General features: G+C 44.8%; 1 protein-coding gene across 3 annotated transcripts in view; it reads left to right on the top strand.

Annotated features, from left to right (window-relative positions):
- Window positions 1-73: 73 nt before the first annotated feature.
- tp53bp2a (tumor protein p53 binding protein, 2a) overlaps window positions 74-16,116 on the top strand; it is a 31,062-nt gene continuing 15,019 nt past the window's right edge. For 2 of the 3 annotated variants that reach the window (XM_062463360.1, XM_062463358.1), the window contains exons 1-10: window positions 74-155; window positions 471-613; window positions 9,968-10,115; window positions 10,691-10,804; window positions 12,094-12,164; window positions 12,741-12,839; window positions 13,853-14,027; window positions 14,215-14,396; window positions 15,262-15,426; window positions 15,762-15,800. In XM_062463360.1, coding sequence (XP_062319344.1) covers window positions 587-613; window positions 9,968-10,115; window positions 10,691-10,804; window positions 12,094-12,164; window positions 12,741-12,839; window positions 13,853-14,027; window positions 14,215-14,396; window positions 15,262-15,426; window positions 15,762-15,800 — 1,020 coding nt within the window. In that variant the 5' untranslated portion in view covers window positions 74-155; window positions 471-586. The remainder of the gene's footprint in view (window positions 156-470; window positions 614-9,967; window positions 10,116-10,690; window positions 10,805-12,093; window positions 12,165-12,740; window positions 12,840-13,852; window positions 14,028-14,214; window positions 14,397-15,261; window positions 15,427-15,761; window positions 15,801-16,116) is intronic. The other variant, XM_062463359.1, reaches the window with a different exon arrangement.

Here is a 16,116-nt window from a genome sequence, read left to right as displayed (position 1 = left end):
ATGGAGGTGGGTTTTTGTCAGAAAAGAGGCGGAGCTCGAATTCCAATGGGATGAGTTTGTTCTCCCCACGTCACTCTGGGATAGGCTGCCCCGTACACAGTCGAACAATACTGACAGTGGTGTTTCAAAACTGGGAAGACAACTTTACGGCCTCGGCAAGTATTTCATTTTCTGCTAGTTATAGCAATTTAAAGCAAAAACAAAGTATTCGATATATTTTGCATTGCCGGAAAAACTAAAAATGAATTTGAAGTGCGTCGCGCTCTTAACTATTACAATTTGACAACTTTCAACTAAGCGATACACAAACAAGAAAAACTTTGATGAGAAGGCCTCACATTTTGTTGCAACAGGTCCGCGACAGTCAGATGAATGTCATTCTTTTCAGCTAGCCAACTTAATGTGGCCTGTCTTTTATTGGATATTCATCGAAAATCCAAACTGACGTTGTTTGAATTTAAACTCCATAGGACTCGGCCGAGGAAGAAGTGAAACGTCTGGCATATCAAGCAACAGGGATTACGCCGATCGAATTGCCCTGCTGTTTCCCTGAAAACACCATTTAAAGGAATTCGCAATTGGTTAAATGCGGTACGAGGCTAAAATGATGCCGGTGAGTATCTGATGTAAATTGTAGTCTTTATTTCAATCATATAATAGAGGATACTTCTAGATCTAGCTTAACGTTTCCCAAAGCTTCAACGTCGTTGTAACAAGTCTGCCATTTAAATTGACACCGATTGACACCAATTTATTTCTTGCGATTTCCAATCGTCACTCAGCATTAGATCGTTGCTCAGTTCTCATTTAAATAAGCTACATTAGTTCATACACAAATTAGTAATCCTATTTTGAGGAATTTAAAGCGATCAAAACAATATGCTCTATTAGACAAGTCTGTAAATTGGAACTTTGCCCGTAACGATCATCAGTTCCATTAAATGTTTGCTGCAGTAGCCGACCAAACGTTCTGCACTTTGTTGAAGTAAGGTGGATACATAGAATACAATGAGAAATGGCATAGGCCTACTTTGACTAGAAATAAACACATAAAAAATAATAGCCAGGGCAGCTGTTTTTCTTGTCATCCTAGTGATTTAGGCTGATTGTGGTCAAAAGTCCTGAAGTGCTGGAAGTTGAGGCTATGTACTAGCAAGTCTAACGTCCAAGAAAGTGACCCTGAGGGAGTTGCTAAGATAGTTAAAAAGTGTGTTTTTGTGCAGACCATTTATTTTCTATAGATCCTGTTGTCCTGTAAATTAAGAGTACAGCTTAATACGTTTTTCCATTGCAACTTTTGATGTGATCGGTATTCATATATGTGCATGCACATTACATTACAGTATTACTACAGCACAAAACTGTAGTATGTGTGTGCATGTGACATGTGCACCGGAGTGTACACACCACTCTTGTCCTCCCTTTCCAGTAAAACAGCTGGATTGGTGTATAAATCATCTTGTAAACAGTGATGGAGTGGTCCCAGCCTCTGGTATGACTGCTGCTCCCGCATGACCTAGCTCTGCTGTTCTCACCCTGACATTTGTTATCGCCAGGCTCCATTGTCATGGACATCAATATAAATTGTCTCTCTTCCAGGTTTCCCTTTAGGACCTCTTTACAGGCCACATGAGACCTTGGCTATTGCCTAACTCTTTTGGAGAGTGTGTGTGTGTGTGTGTGTGTGTGTGTGTGTGTGTGTGTGTGTGTGTGTGTGTGTGTGTGTGTGTGTGTGTGTGTGTGTGTGTGTGTGTGTGTGTGTGTGTGTGTGTGTGTGTGTGTGTGTGTGTGTGTGTGTGTGTGTGTGTGTGTGTGTGTGTGTGTGTGTGTGTGTGTGTGTGTGAGAGAGAATGAGATTGATCACATTAACATGTCTGTCATATCAGCACACGGTCAGCACAATATAGCCACATTTAACAAGAGGCACTGTCTGAGCTTGTACAATGTCCTGTGGCCCTGCTTGTACAGGGCTCTCTCTGGGCGCTCTATTGAGCTGCATAATGACTGGCTCGTACGGTGTAGAGGGGTCCCTGTTTTCTAAGGACAATAGGTCCCTCTGACTCTTTATGACATGGTCAGGGAGAGGCCAACGTGTCTGTCCTATGGCCAAACCCTGATAAGAATTGGCTATCTCTTATTGGACCACTGCAGGCAGAATACAAACATTTGACACTTTGTGCTTATCTTCGGTGAACCCAAGCTCTTTGCTCAGTTGGTTTTGAAGAATGATACATCATGAGCTACTGTTAAAAGTTTATTACTCAACATTTTCATCAGGTCAAACTGAAGTCAAGACAGGGATATTGAATTGAAACATTTTGTGTTCAGGTTGAATGTCCCTGACATTTGTTTTCAGTCAATGCTGCTAGACAGAATTGTTCAAAGCCATTTCCTTGTGAGTTTTCTCACGGGTGAAACTTGTGAAACAGGTGTTTTTTTTTTAAATGGAGAATGTAAGGCATGTGTTTTTTTCCCACCTGACTTGAATGTGCCTGACATCAAACAGCTTTGACAAAGACAGCAAGTCAAGCAGATCTGACGTCAGTCATGGTTATGGTGGTGAAATTAGGTAATGTTGTGGGCAGCCCTGCTGTTCGGCCCATGCCAACAGAAACCTGAGTCGGCTTTCTCTGTGGCCACTCTAGCCTTTTGTGTTTACTCTCTGGGAGGTTCCCAGCTTACGTAAGATGGCATTCACTAATACTGTATGATGAATATCCAAGGGCACAATATGAAATTAACTGTATCCCAGCATGGACATAATCTTACAACCACTTATGATCAATTTTTCTGCCATAATGTTGGATTAGACATGTCTAATGGGGGGGGGGGGTAATATTGACATAATGTTATACCCTACATTTATCATGATCACGCTAGGCTAGAGATATTCGTGCAACCCTACTCTTCACAAGAACCAAACATTCCGATTATGTTTTCAAATGGTAGACCAATCAGAATAATCCAGATTGAAAATACTTTATACCAAAATACCATTTTAATTAATGATTAAAGCTGGTTATTGAGGAGTTGAAACCCAAAGGGACATGAACTACTAACAGGATGCCTTTAGAAATTATTTGAAAGTGTCTATAGGCCTACTGCTTTATGTGTCCTGTAATGCTACGAGATACAAATGTCACAGACCTTGATTCAATAGAGACAAAGGAAGCACATCCGAATGATCTAAACAGCTATAACCTTACTGTACCTGGGTCAGGGTGTTTAAGTTGCCCTACACACCTGAAGGACTCCATTTCACACAGTGAGGACATTGTGACTGTTCATGTCAAAGGCTGAAACACTAGTCTACCCTAGGGAGAGAGTTGAGTGTCACAGGGGTGGTCTCACTCACAAACTACCTGGTACCGGCTAATTCTTCTGGGGAAATTCTTATCATTCAGTCACCCGCATCTGTATTGTATGTCATATAATGTAATGTAATATGATGGCAATTTCTTTTACTTTTTGGACTGATTTCTTTAAGCAGACTCTAGACTCTTCCTTAAGCATTTATTTCCACATTTTGACTCATTTTTGTGTATAAAAGTAATTTAGTTAATTCAGTGTAATGGATTCCCAGATTTAGCTTATTTCAAGCCTATGGAGTTATCGGTCAATAAATTGGATTCTGAGTAATTGCACCTGAAGATCAGATGCAGTATTAGAACATAAATCATGAACCCTGGATCCTGAACTCCAGTCAGATAGCCGATATAATCCAACAGCAACTTTGGTCAAGCAACAGAAAGTTCGACTCCTCCCAGATTTCCAAGTTTTCCATATTGCTTGCTGGAAGTAAACATTTGTTCTAGGCGCTTCTCTTGTAGAAAGAGTGGGGGAAACGGGTTGGGGGGAGCGAAGAGCGATAATGGATGCGGAAGGATAGATGGCTAAATGGTGCAGTGCAGATAGAAGGAGGAGGTTCGGCTGAACTTCGAGGCGAGGGACTTGCTGCCGACTCATCCCACAAATAAAACGTCAGATCTTGTAGCTCGAGATACTGTACTGTATACATCCTGTATACTGATGACCTTTTCATTCTGCGCCCGGGGCCCCCTTCTTCTAGGAGATGAAGAGAAACGAAACATTAAGTAGTGAGATTTCTGCCATGCCTTACTGAACCGCTATGCTGGAATGGTGTCAAATCTTTTGCTTTGGCAGAGAGGACACACACACTGGGGGATAACAATGCTGCTGCTGCCTCTGCTGCAGTCTCCCTAGCTGCCTTAGAATCTCTAGTAATCCCATTCAGAGGTGACTTGCTTTACAAGACCTAGTTACCTTGATTGCTTACCCCAGCAATATCTATAATTGTGTGTGTGTGTGTGTATATGTGTGTGTGTGCACGCACGCATGCGTAACAAGGCACAACGGCTCCTCGTCAGGCCCCTGAGGTATGGTCAAGGACATGGCCCCTGTCCTCTACTACTGTAACCCCAGCTCCAAGCCTCTGCTATCCCAGCTGCCCCGGTACCCCTGGGCCGTGACTCCACAAAACTGTCTCTGCCCATGCCGTTTGGCCTAGGTGTATCTTATCTGTCACACGCTTCACCGTGACTCTGCAGTCAGCACAGACATCTTTCTTTTTCTACTCTTGACTTCTTCAAGATGACCTCTCTGATTTTACAGGTAGGTAGGTTAGTGGACAACTATGGAGCAACACAAACTTTCCCTTCAACATCTGCCAGAATGCATGAAATGTAGGCCTATTGTGTCATTCAGAGCTTTAATTTCCTGTAAGTGTGTAGAATGTGTAATATACCCCATGGCCGTTCACCCCCTTCCAGCCTGTTACATTTTTTTCCAGTATTCTCAATGCACCCTATAGGAATGCTACAGTTCTGTCTCTATGCAGACTTTAAGTGTCTCTGACAATGTAGGGTAGGTTTCCATAGGTCACCTCTCACATTAGAGCACCGTCTTTATTTCTGGAAGTCAGATGTCAAAAACTGCAGCGGAGGACATTTTGCTGAATGCTCTCGTCTCTCTAACTCAATAAAACAAATCGGATTTGTACCAGGAGTAAGTCGAAAGGGCTTTTACAAAGAGAGGGTGGTTGCTAGTAGAAGCTGGCAGAAAGCTTTAAATGAGCTATGAAACATTTGTGCGCCCTTTTCGGTATTTTAGCATATTTTACGCTGGATATCATTAGATATTCAACCCCATGCAATGCAACCTATAAATGCATAAAGGGACCCTTCAAAAACTAAAAAATTAGGTACATCATATAGTTCCCCCTGTGGGAAAAAGTGGTTGCCCCCTCAGTCAATAATTGTAACTGATGACTGATGCCGTGTCTAGCAAAAAGCTTAGCGGACCTTAGCGGAGGCCTCACTTAAGATGTTGCTCTGGGATTCTTTGTGACTTCCTAGATCATTTTGTGCCTTGTTCTTGGAGAAATTGTGGCAGGATGGCCACTCTTTGGAAGATAAGCAACTATTCAAAACTTCATTTGGATGACATGGCTCAGATTTGAATAGTGCAGCTCGTCGTTGGAGCCCAAGAGCCTTAGACATTGTGTTTGTAACCTTTTACAGATTGATAAAGGTCTTCAGAAATTGCCTTTCTTTTTTGGCATGAAACACCTTTCTTTACAGTCACTGTTGTTACGATTCTTCATCATCTAGGGGGTATTAAAATGTTGCTTTTTAACGGTGGATGTTTTGCCCTGAAGAGTGTAACTGGGGAGGTGAATAAGGAGACTAACCGTAGCCAGGGTGATTCACCAGGCAACGGGAACAGCTCCTGCTTTGTGTCGCTAGTCGTTTTTATTAAGACGTTTTCATAAAACTCAGTTATTGAAAGGGGAAAAATAGAAAAGGGTGGGGGAAAGGAAACTGATCAGGACAGAACAGCCATACTGGCAGAAAGATGTCAGGTGCTACATTTCCCCAGCGCACATCTTTTCAATTTATCTGACATCTTGGCATTCAAAAAAACGAATCCCCTCCCTGTTTTGTACCCATACCCAGTCAGGACACAGTGTGTAGTCCTAATTTCCCTTCCAGTCACCATTCTAGGCCTGCGCAGGGCCGACGTGCAAATAAGACTATCTAAATAACAGCACAATCCGCAATAAAATTTGACCACATATGATATCAATGAATGTGCACAAACAAAAAGTTTCTCACAGCACTGTAAATAATCATCCTTATGAGTTCCCAAATATCAGCTCCTTTTTTTTGACACTGATGCACTAAGATCCCTCCCCATAGTGCTGCCCCTAGCTACGGATTACAGTAAAGGCCCATGTCTACCTGGGCTCCTTTGGGGCCGGTGAAGAAAGCCAGACGGGGCCAAATCAGAGAGACCAAAAGATACGGCCTGGGCGTGCACGCGTGTGCCGGGCCCCCCTGTGTCAGGGCTGAGTGCAGGTCAGTACTGTGTCATCAGCTGGGGACACTCTCCTCCTCTGAGGGGCCTGACTCTTGTCTGAGTGCAGGTTTGATGTTGCCTTTCATCATTGGACTAGCCAGGGACAGACGTCTAGACACAGCAGGATATTGTTTCCACCTGCAATCTATTTTGCTTTCATGCTTTCCTCTGCCTTTTATGAGTAAAAACTACTCAACATGATTCAAAGGAGGGGGTCTAGAACACCAACATCAATTTTGTTGTCCTATTTTAGAATACGTAAAACCAGACTAAACCCCCAGCCTACCATAGGTTTCCTGTTTCCGTATCCGACGTATCGCTTTAACTTTGGGACTTTTGGTTTGTGTGTCGTCTTGCGGTGCCTCGTTCTTTCTGAATTGGACTATCAGGTTTATATTGACCTGTTTAATTTCTGCAGCTGTGGGGTCTATGCATTTTTAATGCCGCGAAGGGCCAGTTTGGCCTTGTGAAGGCTAGAGTGAGTTCCCTTTAATGAAACGTTGTGCTGCGGTTGGTGCTTTCTCCCCATTCCAAGAGTACTGGTGAGGAATCCAGTATTCCTCAAGGTAATTTCAATCTATCAAAGAGAATTGTTTATGAGGTTAGGAAAATGAAAATGAGCCTATGTTAGGTGCTATAATGTGCTATAAAAAACAGGTGTACCTACACTGTAAGCCCCTAAACTTTCCTGCCATTTCTGTCTTTCTCTGTTCTCCTGTCTCATATGATATATTATGAAGTATTTTATATGCAAGGTGTTGGTGGTGGTAAGGAACGATTACGGGGATGGTGGAGCGGCTGAAAGAGTGAAAGTGAGAAAGAGAGGGAGGGATGAAGGTCAGAAGCAGCAAGGTGCCAACTCCTCTACTGGAGGTTGTGAGTGGCCGATGGCAGCTCTCGATCATTAATTTTAGTGCTCAACTAAATAGGCTTCACTGTACTGAATGTCTTGCTCTATGGCATTCCCCTCCCCCTACCTCTACTTTCCTGTCACGCTTGAAAACAATGTCCTTTCAATGTCCTGCTCCTAGTAAATTCTGACAGTGGTGATGCCAGCAGCTCTTTTCGCCCTTACCAGACCAGGCTCTCCATGTTTGTTGCCCACCCCCCCACCCCACCCCCCCACACACACACTGTCGGGTGGTCCTCTGCAGGGTGGGACAACAAACACTGTAACACTGTGGTGGGGGGGGGGGGTGGGGGGCGTTGGGGGGGGGGGGGCGGGGGGCGAGGCGTCCCCCTTATATAATGATAGGGGAAACACTGTTTCATGTATGAAATCCCCCATCTGGCCAGGATTTTATGCTCATTGGCCGAGTCTCACTAGCTCTATTTAAGCGACCATTAGGATCCCTATTTAATAAATCAACTAGTTTAGTAAGATTCCGAGTCAGACCACAATCACTCACCAACCTGAAGAGAGAAATGACCTACAGTTTTATCGGAGAGGGTGTAGCTGGACCACACCCTGCCTGTGTTTCAAGGACCTACATGACTTGATGCACTCAGCATAACCCACACTAAACGGTCTCTGTTCTCAGGCACTGTCCAAGAAGTGCCACAATGTACAATCCCGCCACCTGAAGACGTATTAGATAATGCCCAATTGCTCTGAAAGTGCCAAGTCAATGAAAGGAATAGTCAAGATGAGCTCAAGACAAGTTCAATACAAAATCAATGTATTTATTACAAATGTAAGGTGCAGGTGTCTTACACTCAAGTTGAGTATCACAGAAGACAAATGAATACAGGAAATAAAGGGAGTTCAATAGTATCACAATATGGGAGGTTACAAGATGATTAACATTGCCTTTGCAGGCACTGAAAAAGGACACTGTATGCCAGATGCTTACTGTATGATACTGTATGCTTTTGTTTAGGTCTTTAGATAGGACTCCTAGAAATGGCCTTGTCGCTCATTCAAAGTTGCATGGCATTATACACTTTGGTAATATTGTGACCTCTGACTTACATCAGCGACACAGGCCTTTCATAGTCACACCTTACAAAGACCCAACCTATGGCTATGCAGGCATAATAAAACAGAATAATAACAGTTTATCAATGATACAAGAAACATAATTAATAGATAGGCATATTTCTCTCCTGTATATAACCATGGGTTATGTGCTCATGAGCTTAATATTGCAAGTTATAGATCAAACATTGGTTATTATATTCAGAACATTTCAAACGGTATAGAAATAATAAAGTAATCATTATCTTTAATTAGGGGTGTAACAATATATCGTGGAACAATATATCGCAATACAACACTTTTACAATATGTAAAAATATGAGTTATGGCAATATTTTTACAATATAACGTCCGTTTGATCCTATTGGTTGAGCTACCATCGCGCGACCTACTCTGCACCTGCGTCATGCGTGCATTTATAGAAATCGCATGAACTGAGATAACTAAATTGTATGTACAACAAAGAAGATTATTGAAAATGTTTTGGAAATAAATCTGTGAATTGAATTTCAGTTTCATTTAAAATGTCGTTCAAATTATCGTGATACGTATTGTATCGTGATACGTATTGTATCGTACACCCAGTATCGTGATACGTATTGTATTGTGAGCTGAGTGTATCGTTACACCCCTATCTTTAATTGTTGTTAACTGATCAGTGGTTTAAAGACAGACCTCTTCACTCCCCTCAACCTAAGTAAGTGAAAAATACATAGCTTTGCACAATGCATTTGAAAGGGAGAACTTTTTTTTAAATAATAAATGAAAGAAAAGTTGTACACTTGGTTTTTGAATGAAATTAGTTTGCACAGGGAGGAATGAACGAGTAGGAAGTAGGTTATGTATGAGGATGTCACACTCATGAATGCATATTAGCTGAGCTCTAGACTTAAGGTACAGTGTTATATTTCCCCTCCAGGCTCTCGTTCCACTGTGATTACCAGTACAAATGACAAAAGGGAAGGTAGCACTGCAGAGGCACAGCCCAAAGCCTCTTAAAACATCTGTTTTGGTGACAACACTGTAGCGTTGTGGCAGCATTTGTCCAGGGTTTATCACAAACGGACACATTTGGGGCTTTACTTTGAAAGTCCTCTGTGCTTGGGGACAGATGTGTTTCAGAAATATACTCTCTTGGAGGAAAAAACTGTGTCTGGGGTAGCCAAATCATCTAAGGACCCTTGAGCCAGCTTTGTTTACAATTACAAAATCAAATAGACCACACTTATTTGATAGTCCTATTCTTAGAATGTCAGTGGGCCAGTCATGCAGCCATCTGTCTGACTCAGCCTCGCCAGATTCTTCCATTCACCCCCCTTTGGAGTGCCTTAACACGTTAGCACAAAGCAGATCGTTGTGGTGATAGCACCAGCTAGCATCAGCAGGGCGCGACACAGTGCCAAGGCTTGGGCTCAGGTTTCTGTGCCGCCTGGGGGAATGAGGGCAAGGGCAGCTTTGCTGGTGTCAGTGTCACACACACGCAGACAAGCTCAGAAGGTTTTTGGGAATTAAACATGCTACCGGCCAATAGGCCACTAAGGACTACACAACTTTGTTCATCTTTTTGCTAATCAACTGTCCTTTTTTCTTTTCTCTCCCCTTATCTTCCAGATGTTCCTCACAGTGTACCTCAGTAATAATGACCAGCATTTTACAGAGGTGCCCGTTACCCCGGAGACGCTGTGCCGGGACGTGGTGGATCTGTGCAAGGAACCAGGGGAAACAGAATGCCACCTGGCCGAGATGTGGCGCGGTTCCGGTGAGCGTCTCACTTCCCTCCTGATGGCAAAGCTATCCTGGAGAAGGTTCCTGCCCTGCTAAGAACATGGCTAAAACCTAAAGTGGACTCCTACCTTCCTAACAGCATAGAACATGACTATTTCCCAGTTAGAACATGGAGAGGATTCCTTCCCTCTGAACAGAGAGGTTCAGCCTATCTAGACACAGTGTAAACATCGGAAATGTAGAGATAAAAGCATTTGGACTTCTTTTAGTCTTCACAGTCTTCTCTGAAGACCTTATCTGTTTGGCTTTCCCTCTGGCATGCTACAGAGGTTTGTTGTGCTAGTCCCCTATCAGCCCAATTAGCCAATGGCTTCTTAGATCTCATAAAATGGCGGGGGAAGAGGGGCCTTGAGCCTCACACTCAGAATCCAAGTCAAATCACCCCCCCCGACATATTACACCTGACCCTGTTTTCCACCTGCAATTGTATCTTCCGTCTCCAACCCTGTGACCGATATGTATTGTTATTGCAGGATTTCATCATAGTGAGTGTGTGGGTGGGTGTGAATATATTTTTCTCCCTCTCTAACCCCTTGTTTTCCTCCCCAGAGCGGCCCGTGGGGGAGGGGGAGAGGATGCTGGACGTACTCCAGAGGTGGGGGCAGCACAGGGTCGAGGTGCGCTTCTTCCTGCGCCATGACCGAGCACCCAGCAGAGAGTCGGGTGAGTGTCCACTGTAGTTGGAGGTGGGGGTGGGGGGGTTCCTTATGTAAATGCAAAGGCTTTATCACGGGACTTCGCCGGTGACCTTTACAAACCCATACACCAGACACAGGAAACACCCCATCAGACAAGACCCTGCATAACTATCTAATTGAAGCTCTGCTCGACAGGAGGACTGAGAAACAGAAGTCTCCCACTAATTAGAAGTTGTTCTTCAAATCCCTGGACAAGCCTTATTTAGCTTAATGGTGGAGCTGTGTGTGGGCGCATGTGTGTAAAGCTGTCACCACATCCTCATAAGCTTGTTGCTGTTTAGTTGTGTAGGAGACATATAGAAAGCAGTATTTTTGGACCCAAAGCTTCGTGGCCTTTCTCCCCAGGCCCCCCTGTTACATAACTAAGCCCTCCACTACCCTCACAGCTTGAGTCTGGCACAGGGATTAGCCAGGCTGTTTTCTTTTCCACTTATCTAAGTCTCCTCTTGTTTTTCCCACACAGTTAGCTAACGGTACACACTGGTACTCTACCTGTTCTGCTCTGTCTTTCTCTAAACTTACTCCAAAAGTATTGTGACATGCTCTTTTTGGGAAGTTTGTGTGTTAGTTACTGTCAGGTTTGTAAGGTAAGCTGCCCCTCATATTTGGACCTTAGTAAATGCTTTTTTATATTTTCCCCTCTTGTCATGAAGTTGAGCCATAGTCATATTTCTCCATATGCTAGTCCATGTTTGCAGCATGCGTCAAAGGTTGTCCAGAACCCTTACATAAGTGGCCAAGGATTGGTCATGAGCCAGAGCTTGAGGGATAAGATATAGTCTACTGGTCCACTTAAGCCCACAATACACCTATAGGACCTTCTCATAGAACATACAGACACACAGCATGACTAGAGGCCAGAGAGTAAATCCTAAGATTATGAGCCGTCTCAAAGCAACACTGATCTCTTTGTGTTCCTTGAAGCGCTTAGCGCCTAGCTAACATTATGTTAGCCAGTCTGTTTGTGTAAGCTGTCCGTGACCTTTACCCCCCCCCCCCCCCCCAGCAGGAACAGAAACAAGCTAGGTGTGGAGAGAGTGTGTTGGAGAGAGTGTGAGCGTGAGAGATTAAGGGAGAGAGGTTTCCCCTCACTCTTATCAGATATTCACCCATTCTGTTGGCCAACTGTGCTCATGCCTTTGCTTTGAGTTATCTGAGCTTCAACAGTATTGTCAGATGCAATGAGTTTGGGCGGGACTGAAATCTGTCTGGGCTCAGTCTCTAACCGGGCCATGTTCCGTGTTGCCCTGCCAGGTGGCTCCAGGAGCTCTGAGCCAAAGAGGAACGGAGTGAAGGCTCCTTCAGACAGAAGAATGGAGAACGGGGTAAATTCAGATTTTTCTTGCTTCAAAAAAATACAAATACTATTTAAAAAATGTCATTTAGAAAAGGAACAATGTAATTTTATAGAGGTACAACTTGAAGTGTGCCAAGTCTTCCGCTGTGACAGACGGGACGGAGTTCAAAGAGAAACTGTTGATAAACATAGACGTGAGCTGCCTGTCCCACTCACAGCTCTGCAGCGTTCAAACTGTATGAGTCATCGACCGTCCTCTGAGTTGGCTTTGCTATGCTGCTGTTATTTTTCAAACTAGGCAGCTTCTTAAAAGAGAAAAAAAAAATACACTGGTGCAGAGCTGGAGAACAACGGACTAAAACAAGCTTGGTCACACGTATGACTGGTGATGCAATAAATGCACAATATGAGTCCCTATGTGCAATCGGTTGTGCACATTGCATGTACCTTGCAAGGTTAACTATACTAGCGTGCAATGCAATACAAAACTGTTGAATTAGTTAAATTGAGCAACTGTGGGTGTGTGTTTAGCATACATGATCTGTACTCTACAGTATTTAAGCTTTAGTGTGTGTGTGTTATAATCTTGACCCTCCCCCTCCAGGTGGCCCCCCGGATGGACATGACTCTGGCTGAGCTCCAGGAGATGGCTGCCAGGCAGCAGCAACAGATAGACTCACAACAGCAACTCCTGGCCTCTAAGGTACGGGAGGGGGGACAAAGATGGGGGGGGGGGGGGCAGGTGGGGGGGGGGTAGAAAGGAACTTGAAGCGACAAAACTGAGAGAGTGACGGGGAAGGTGATTGGAGAGCGAGGGAGATTAAAGGAAGAGAGGTGGTGGGATGGAGCAGAGAACAGAGTGAGATAGGGAGAGAGATGGGGGGGGGGGGGGGTAAGGGTGAGCCAGGCTGAACATGGGAGAATGATGAGGGGACGCAGCAGAACGAAGGATTCATAATGCAGGGAGTGAGGGAAGAAGCTGCTGGAAGTGGCGACTGTCCCATTCAGTCATTCACACGTCCATCCATCCATCACTGTTAGTGCTCAGCATCAGTCAGGCTTCTCCTGCTCAGCACAACCCTCACGAGATCTTTAAACCTGCAGCAGGGACAACTTGATAACAGAGAAATGTGGAGGGTAATTTACAGTTTGACTGATTGTCCGGTAACAGCTTTTTGTCCTCGCTGAGTCGTCTTAAACCTTTTCCTGTCACTAATAGTGATTTAAGACTCCATCTATCCGATAGGCTTGTCTGGCCGTATACATCTTTCTTTTTTGTTGTTGGTGAAAGTCATACAGTTTTTTTGGAGAGAGATAGAGCTGTGGGGACTCCCCTTGCTTACCTGGTGCACCTCAAAACTGCACTCGCACCTGTGCTGCATGGCAATGTGTGTGCTTGTGTCAGTGGAGACTAGAGAAAGAGAAGGAATGTAGCTTGAGGGCACTAGCTAAGTAAACATGCTGTCTGCTATGTCCATACACACACTTACACAATCACCTGGAAATTCCCCAGGGGTGTACATTGTATTTTCATGTGAAAACTGCTTTTGAATGTCACGTGTACGACACAAGTGATTTCGGCCAGACAGGACAGAGGATGTAGACAAGGGGTGGAGTTACCAAATCTGTCAGCCATATTCCCAATACTATATTGTGTATGCTATATTCCTAATGCCCCCACCACCACCACCCTCCACCCCCCACACTCGCCACCAGGAGCAGCGACTGCGCTATCTCAAGCAGCAGGAACAGAGGCAGCAGCAGCAGGCCTCGGAGCAGGAGAGGCTCCAGCGCCTGCGGGAGAACGTGGAGAACCAGGAGAGCCGTCTGAAGAAGGTGCGGGGCCTCAAGGGCCAGGTGGAGCAGAAGCGCCTGAGCAACGGCAAGCTGGGTGAGCACCGGGCGAGCCCCCCCCCCCCCCCCAACACACACACACGAGGGGAGGAGGGGTTGGGTGGGCTGGATGGATGGACAGGGGGTTGGGGGGATGTACGTGTTGACACGGATGTAGCTAATTACACATTTCATGTTGCTTCTTCTGTCTTTCTCCTTCCCTCCCTCCTTCCCCTGGGGTGCAGTAGAGGAGATCGAGCAGATGAACAGCCTGTTCCAGCAGAAACAGAAGGAGCTGGTCGTGGCCGTGTCCAAGGTGGAGGAGCTCAGCCGGCAGCTGGAGATGCTCAAGAACGGAAAGATGGATGCCTACCATGACAACCAGAGTTCTGTGGCTGAGCTCGACCGACTCTACAAGGAGCTCCAGGTGTGTGTGTGTTTGTGTGTGTGTGTGTTTGTGTTTAGAGTATATCTGTATGTGGAAAGAGTGTGCATGTGTGCATTGTGTATGGGAAGTTTATGCGCCCGCACTTGTGGACGTGTTTTAACTAGTGCTGTCAAACGATAAAAATATTTAATCGTGATTAATCGCATTGATGTCATAGTTAACTCGTGATTAATCACAATTAATCGCACATTTGTATCTATTCTAAATGTCCCTTGATTTCCTTTTGTCACATAATTTTTTCTCATTTTAATGCTCTTATCAACATGGAAAAGTGGATCGGATTGCTTGATGCAAATGTTTTTTTTTATTGAAAACAACATTGCGGAGAATTCACATCAGCTGTGTGCTTCATCATCATTTGCCATCAAGTGGTGTTTCAGACTGGACGTGCTGCGATAATAGCACAGTTCACAACTACAAAACACACAGATCACTTTGGTCTTGTCAATGGAACCATTTGGCAACTTTTTAAAAGTAAATTTTCCATTCAGGATGTTATTGGCATCCATTTCGGCATCTCGCGCTCGCCATCCACTCAAAACGTAACGTTAGCCTACTACTCTTTAGCCGGCTCGCAAGCCCAAACAAGTGTGTGCGGCGTGCCTGTTGTTTTGTTTCCAGTCTAGCTAGATCCGGTGTGGTGTTGTAGTTTGTCTAACGTCAGTAGTTGTTGCAACCGTTGCAACAGCATGTGAAAAAAAAACTACAAAGTTTGCTAGGCCAAAAAGAACGTTAATCTTGCGCTAAAAAAATGTACGCTGTTAAAATGGGTTTGCGTTAACGCCGTTAATAACGCGTTAAACTGAAGGCACTAGTTTTAACCTGACGTAAATCCCGCCCCCAGATGAGGAACAAGCTGAACCAGGAGCAGAACAGCAAGCTGCAGCAGCAGAGAGACAACCTGAACAAACGCAACCTGGAGGTGGCCTCCATGGACAAGCGGGTCAGCGAGCTCAGGGACCGTCTCTGGAAGAAGAAGGCTGCGCTGCAGCACAAGGAGAACCTGCCGGTGTGTAGAAAGACGCTCATATACATACGTGTGTGTGTATGTATACGAGCGTCTTTCTACGCTCGTATACATACACACACACATATTCTCATCCACATGCTCAAATGTGGAGAGACATACACGTTGAGTAGAATACCCATGCCCCCGTTTCCAAACACGACATGACTTGACCATAGACATCCTTATCTTGCTTGATTTGGATTCAGGCTTTATTTTTGCCAAGCTGTGTGTAAAAGCTCTGGTGCTGCTGGTTGACAATATTCTCTCACAGAGCTCTCCCTAGTGGCTGGAGTGAGTATCAATACCCTGTTTGTGTGTGTGTTTACTCCCAAAAGCCTCAGATCCCTTGGCCTTCAGAGCCAGCCCACCCCAAAGTAAGACTCTTCTCCCCCTTTCCTCTTTTCAACCCGACTTTCTTCTGCACCAGGGAAAAAGACCAAAAAAAAACAAAAGGGTTGCCCCACAAGGGGTGAGAAAACACTCCTCTGTGATCTTTTTCCATTGTTCTCACCCCTCTGCCTGAACCAACCTGGTGACTGTGCTGATGGTGCCGTGTGGCTAGCCCGCCATCTCTGTTGACATTCCAGACTGTTCCAGGCACAAGGGGCTGTCCCACTGGAATGTTAGGGGGGATCCTGATCCTTCTCTTGTACAGATACAGTTGGAGAAAACACCAATCAACAGCAATGC

This window comes from Osmerus eperlanus, chromosome 6 (genome assembly GCF_963692335.1).
Source record: "Osmerus eperlanus chromosome 6, fOsmEpe2.1, whole genome shotgun sequence".
Lineage (NCBI taxonomy): Eukaryota > Metazoa > Chordata > Actinopteri > Osmeriformes > Osmeridae > Osmerus > Osmerus eperlanus.
The sequence above is the reverse complement of the archived record's forward strand: the minus strand, read 5'-3'. Positions and strand labels throughout refer to the sequence as shown.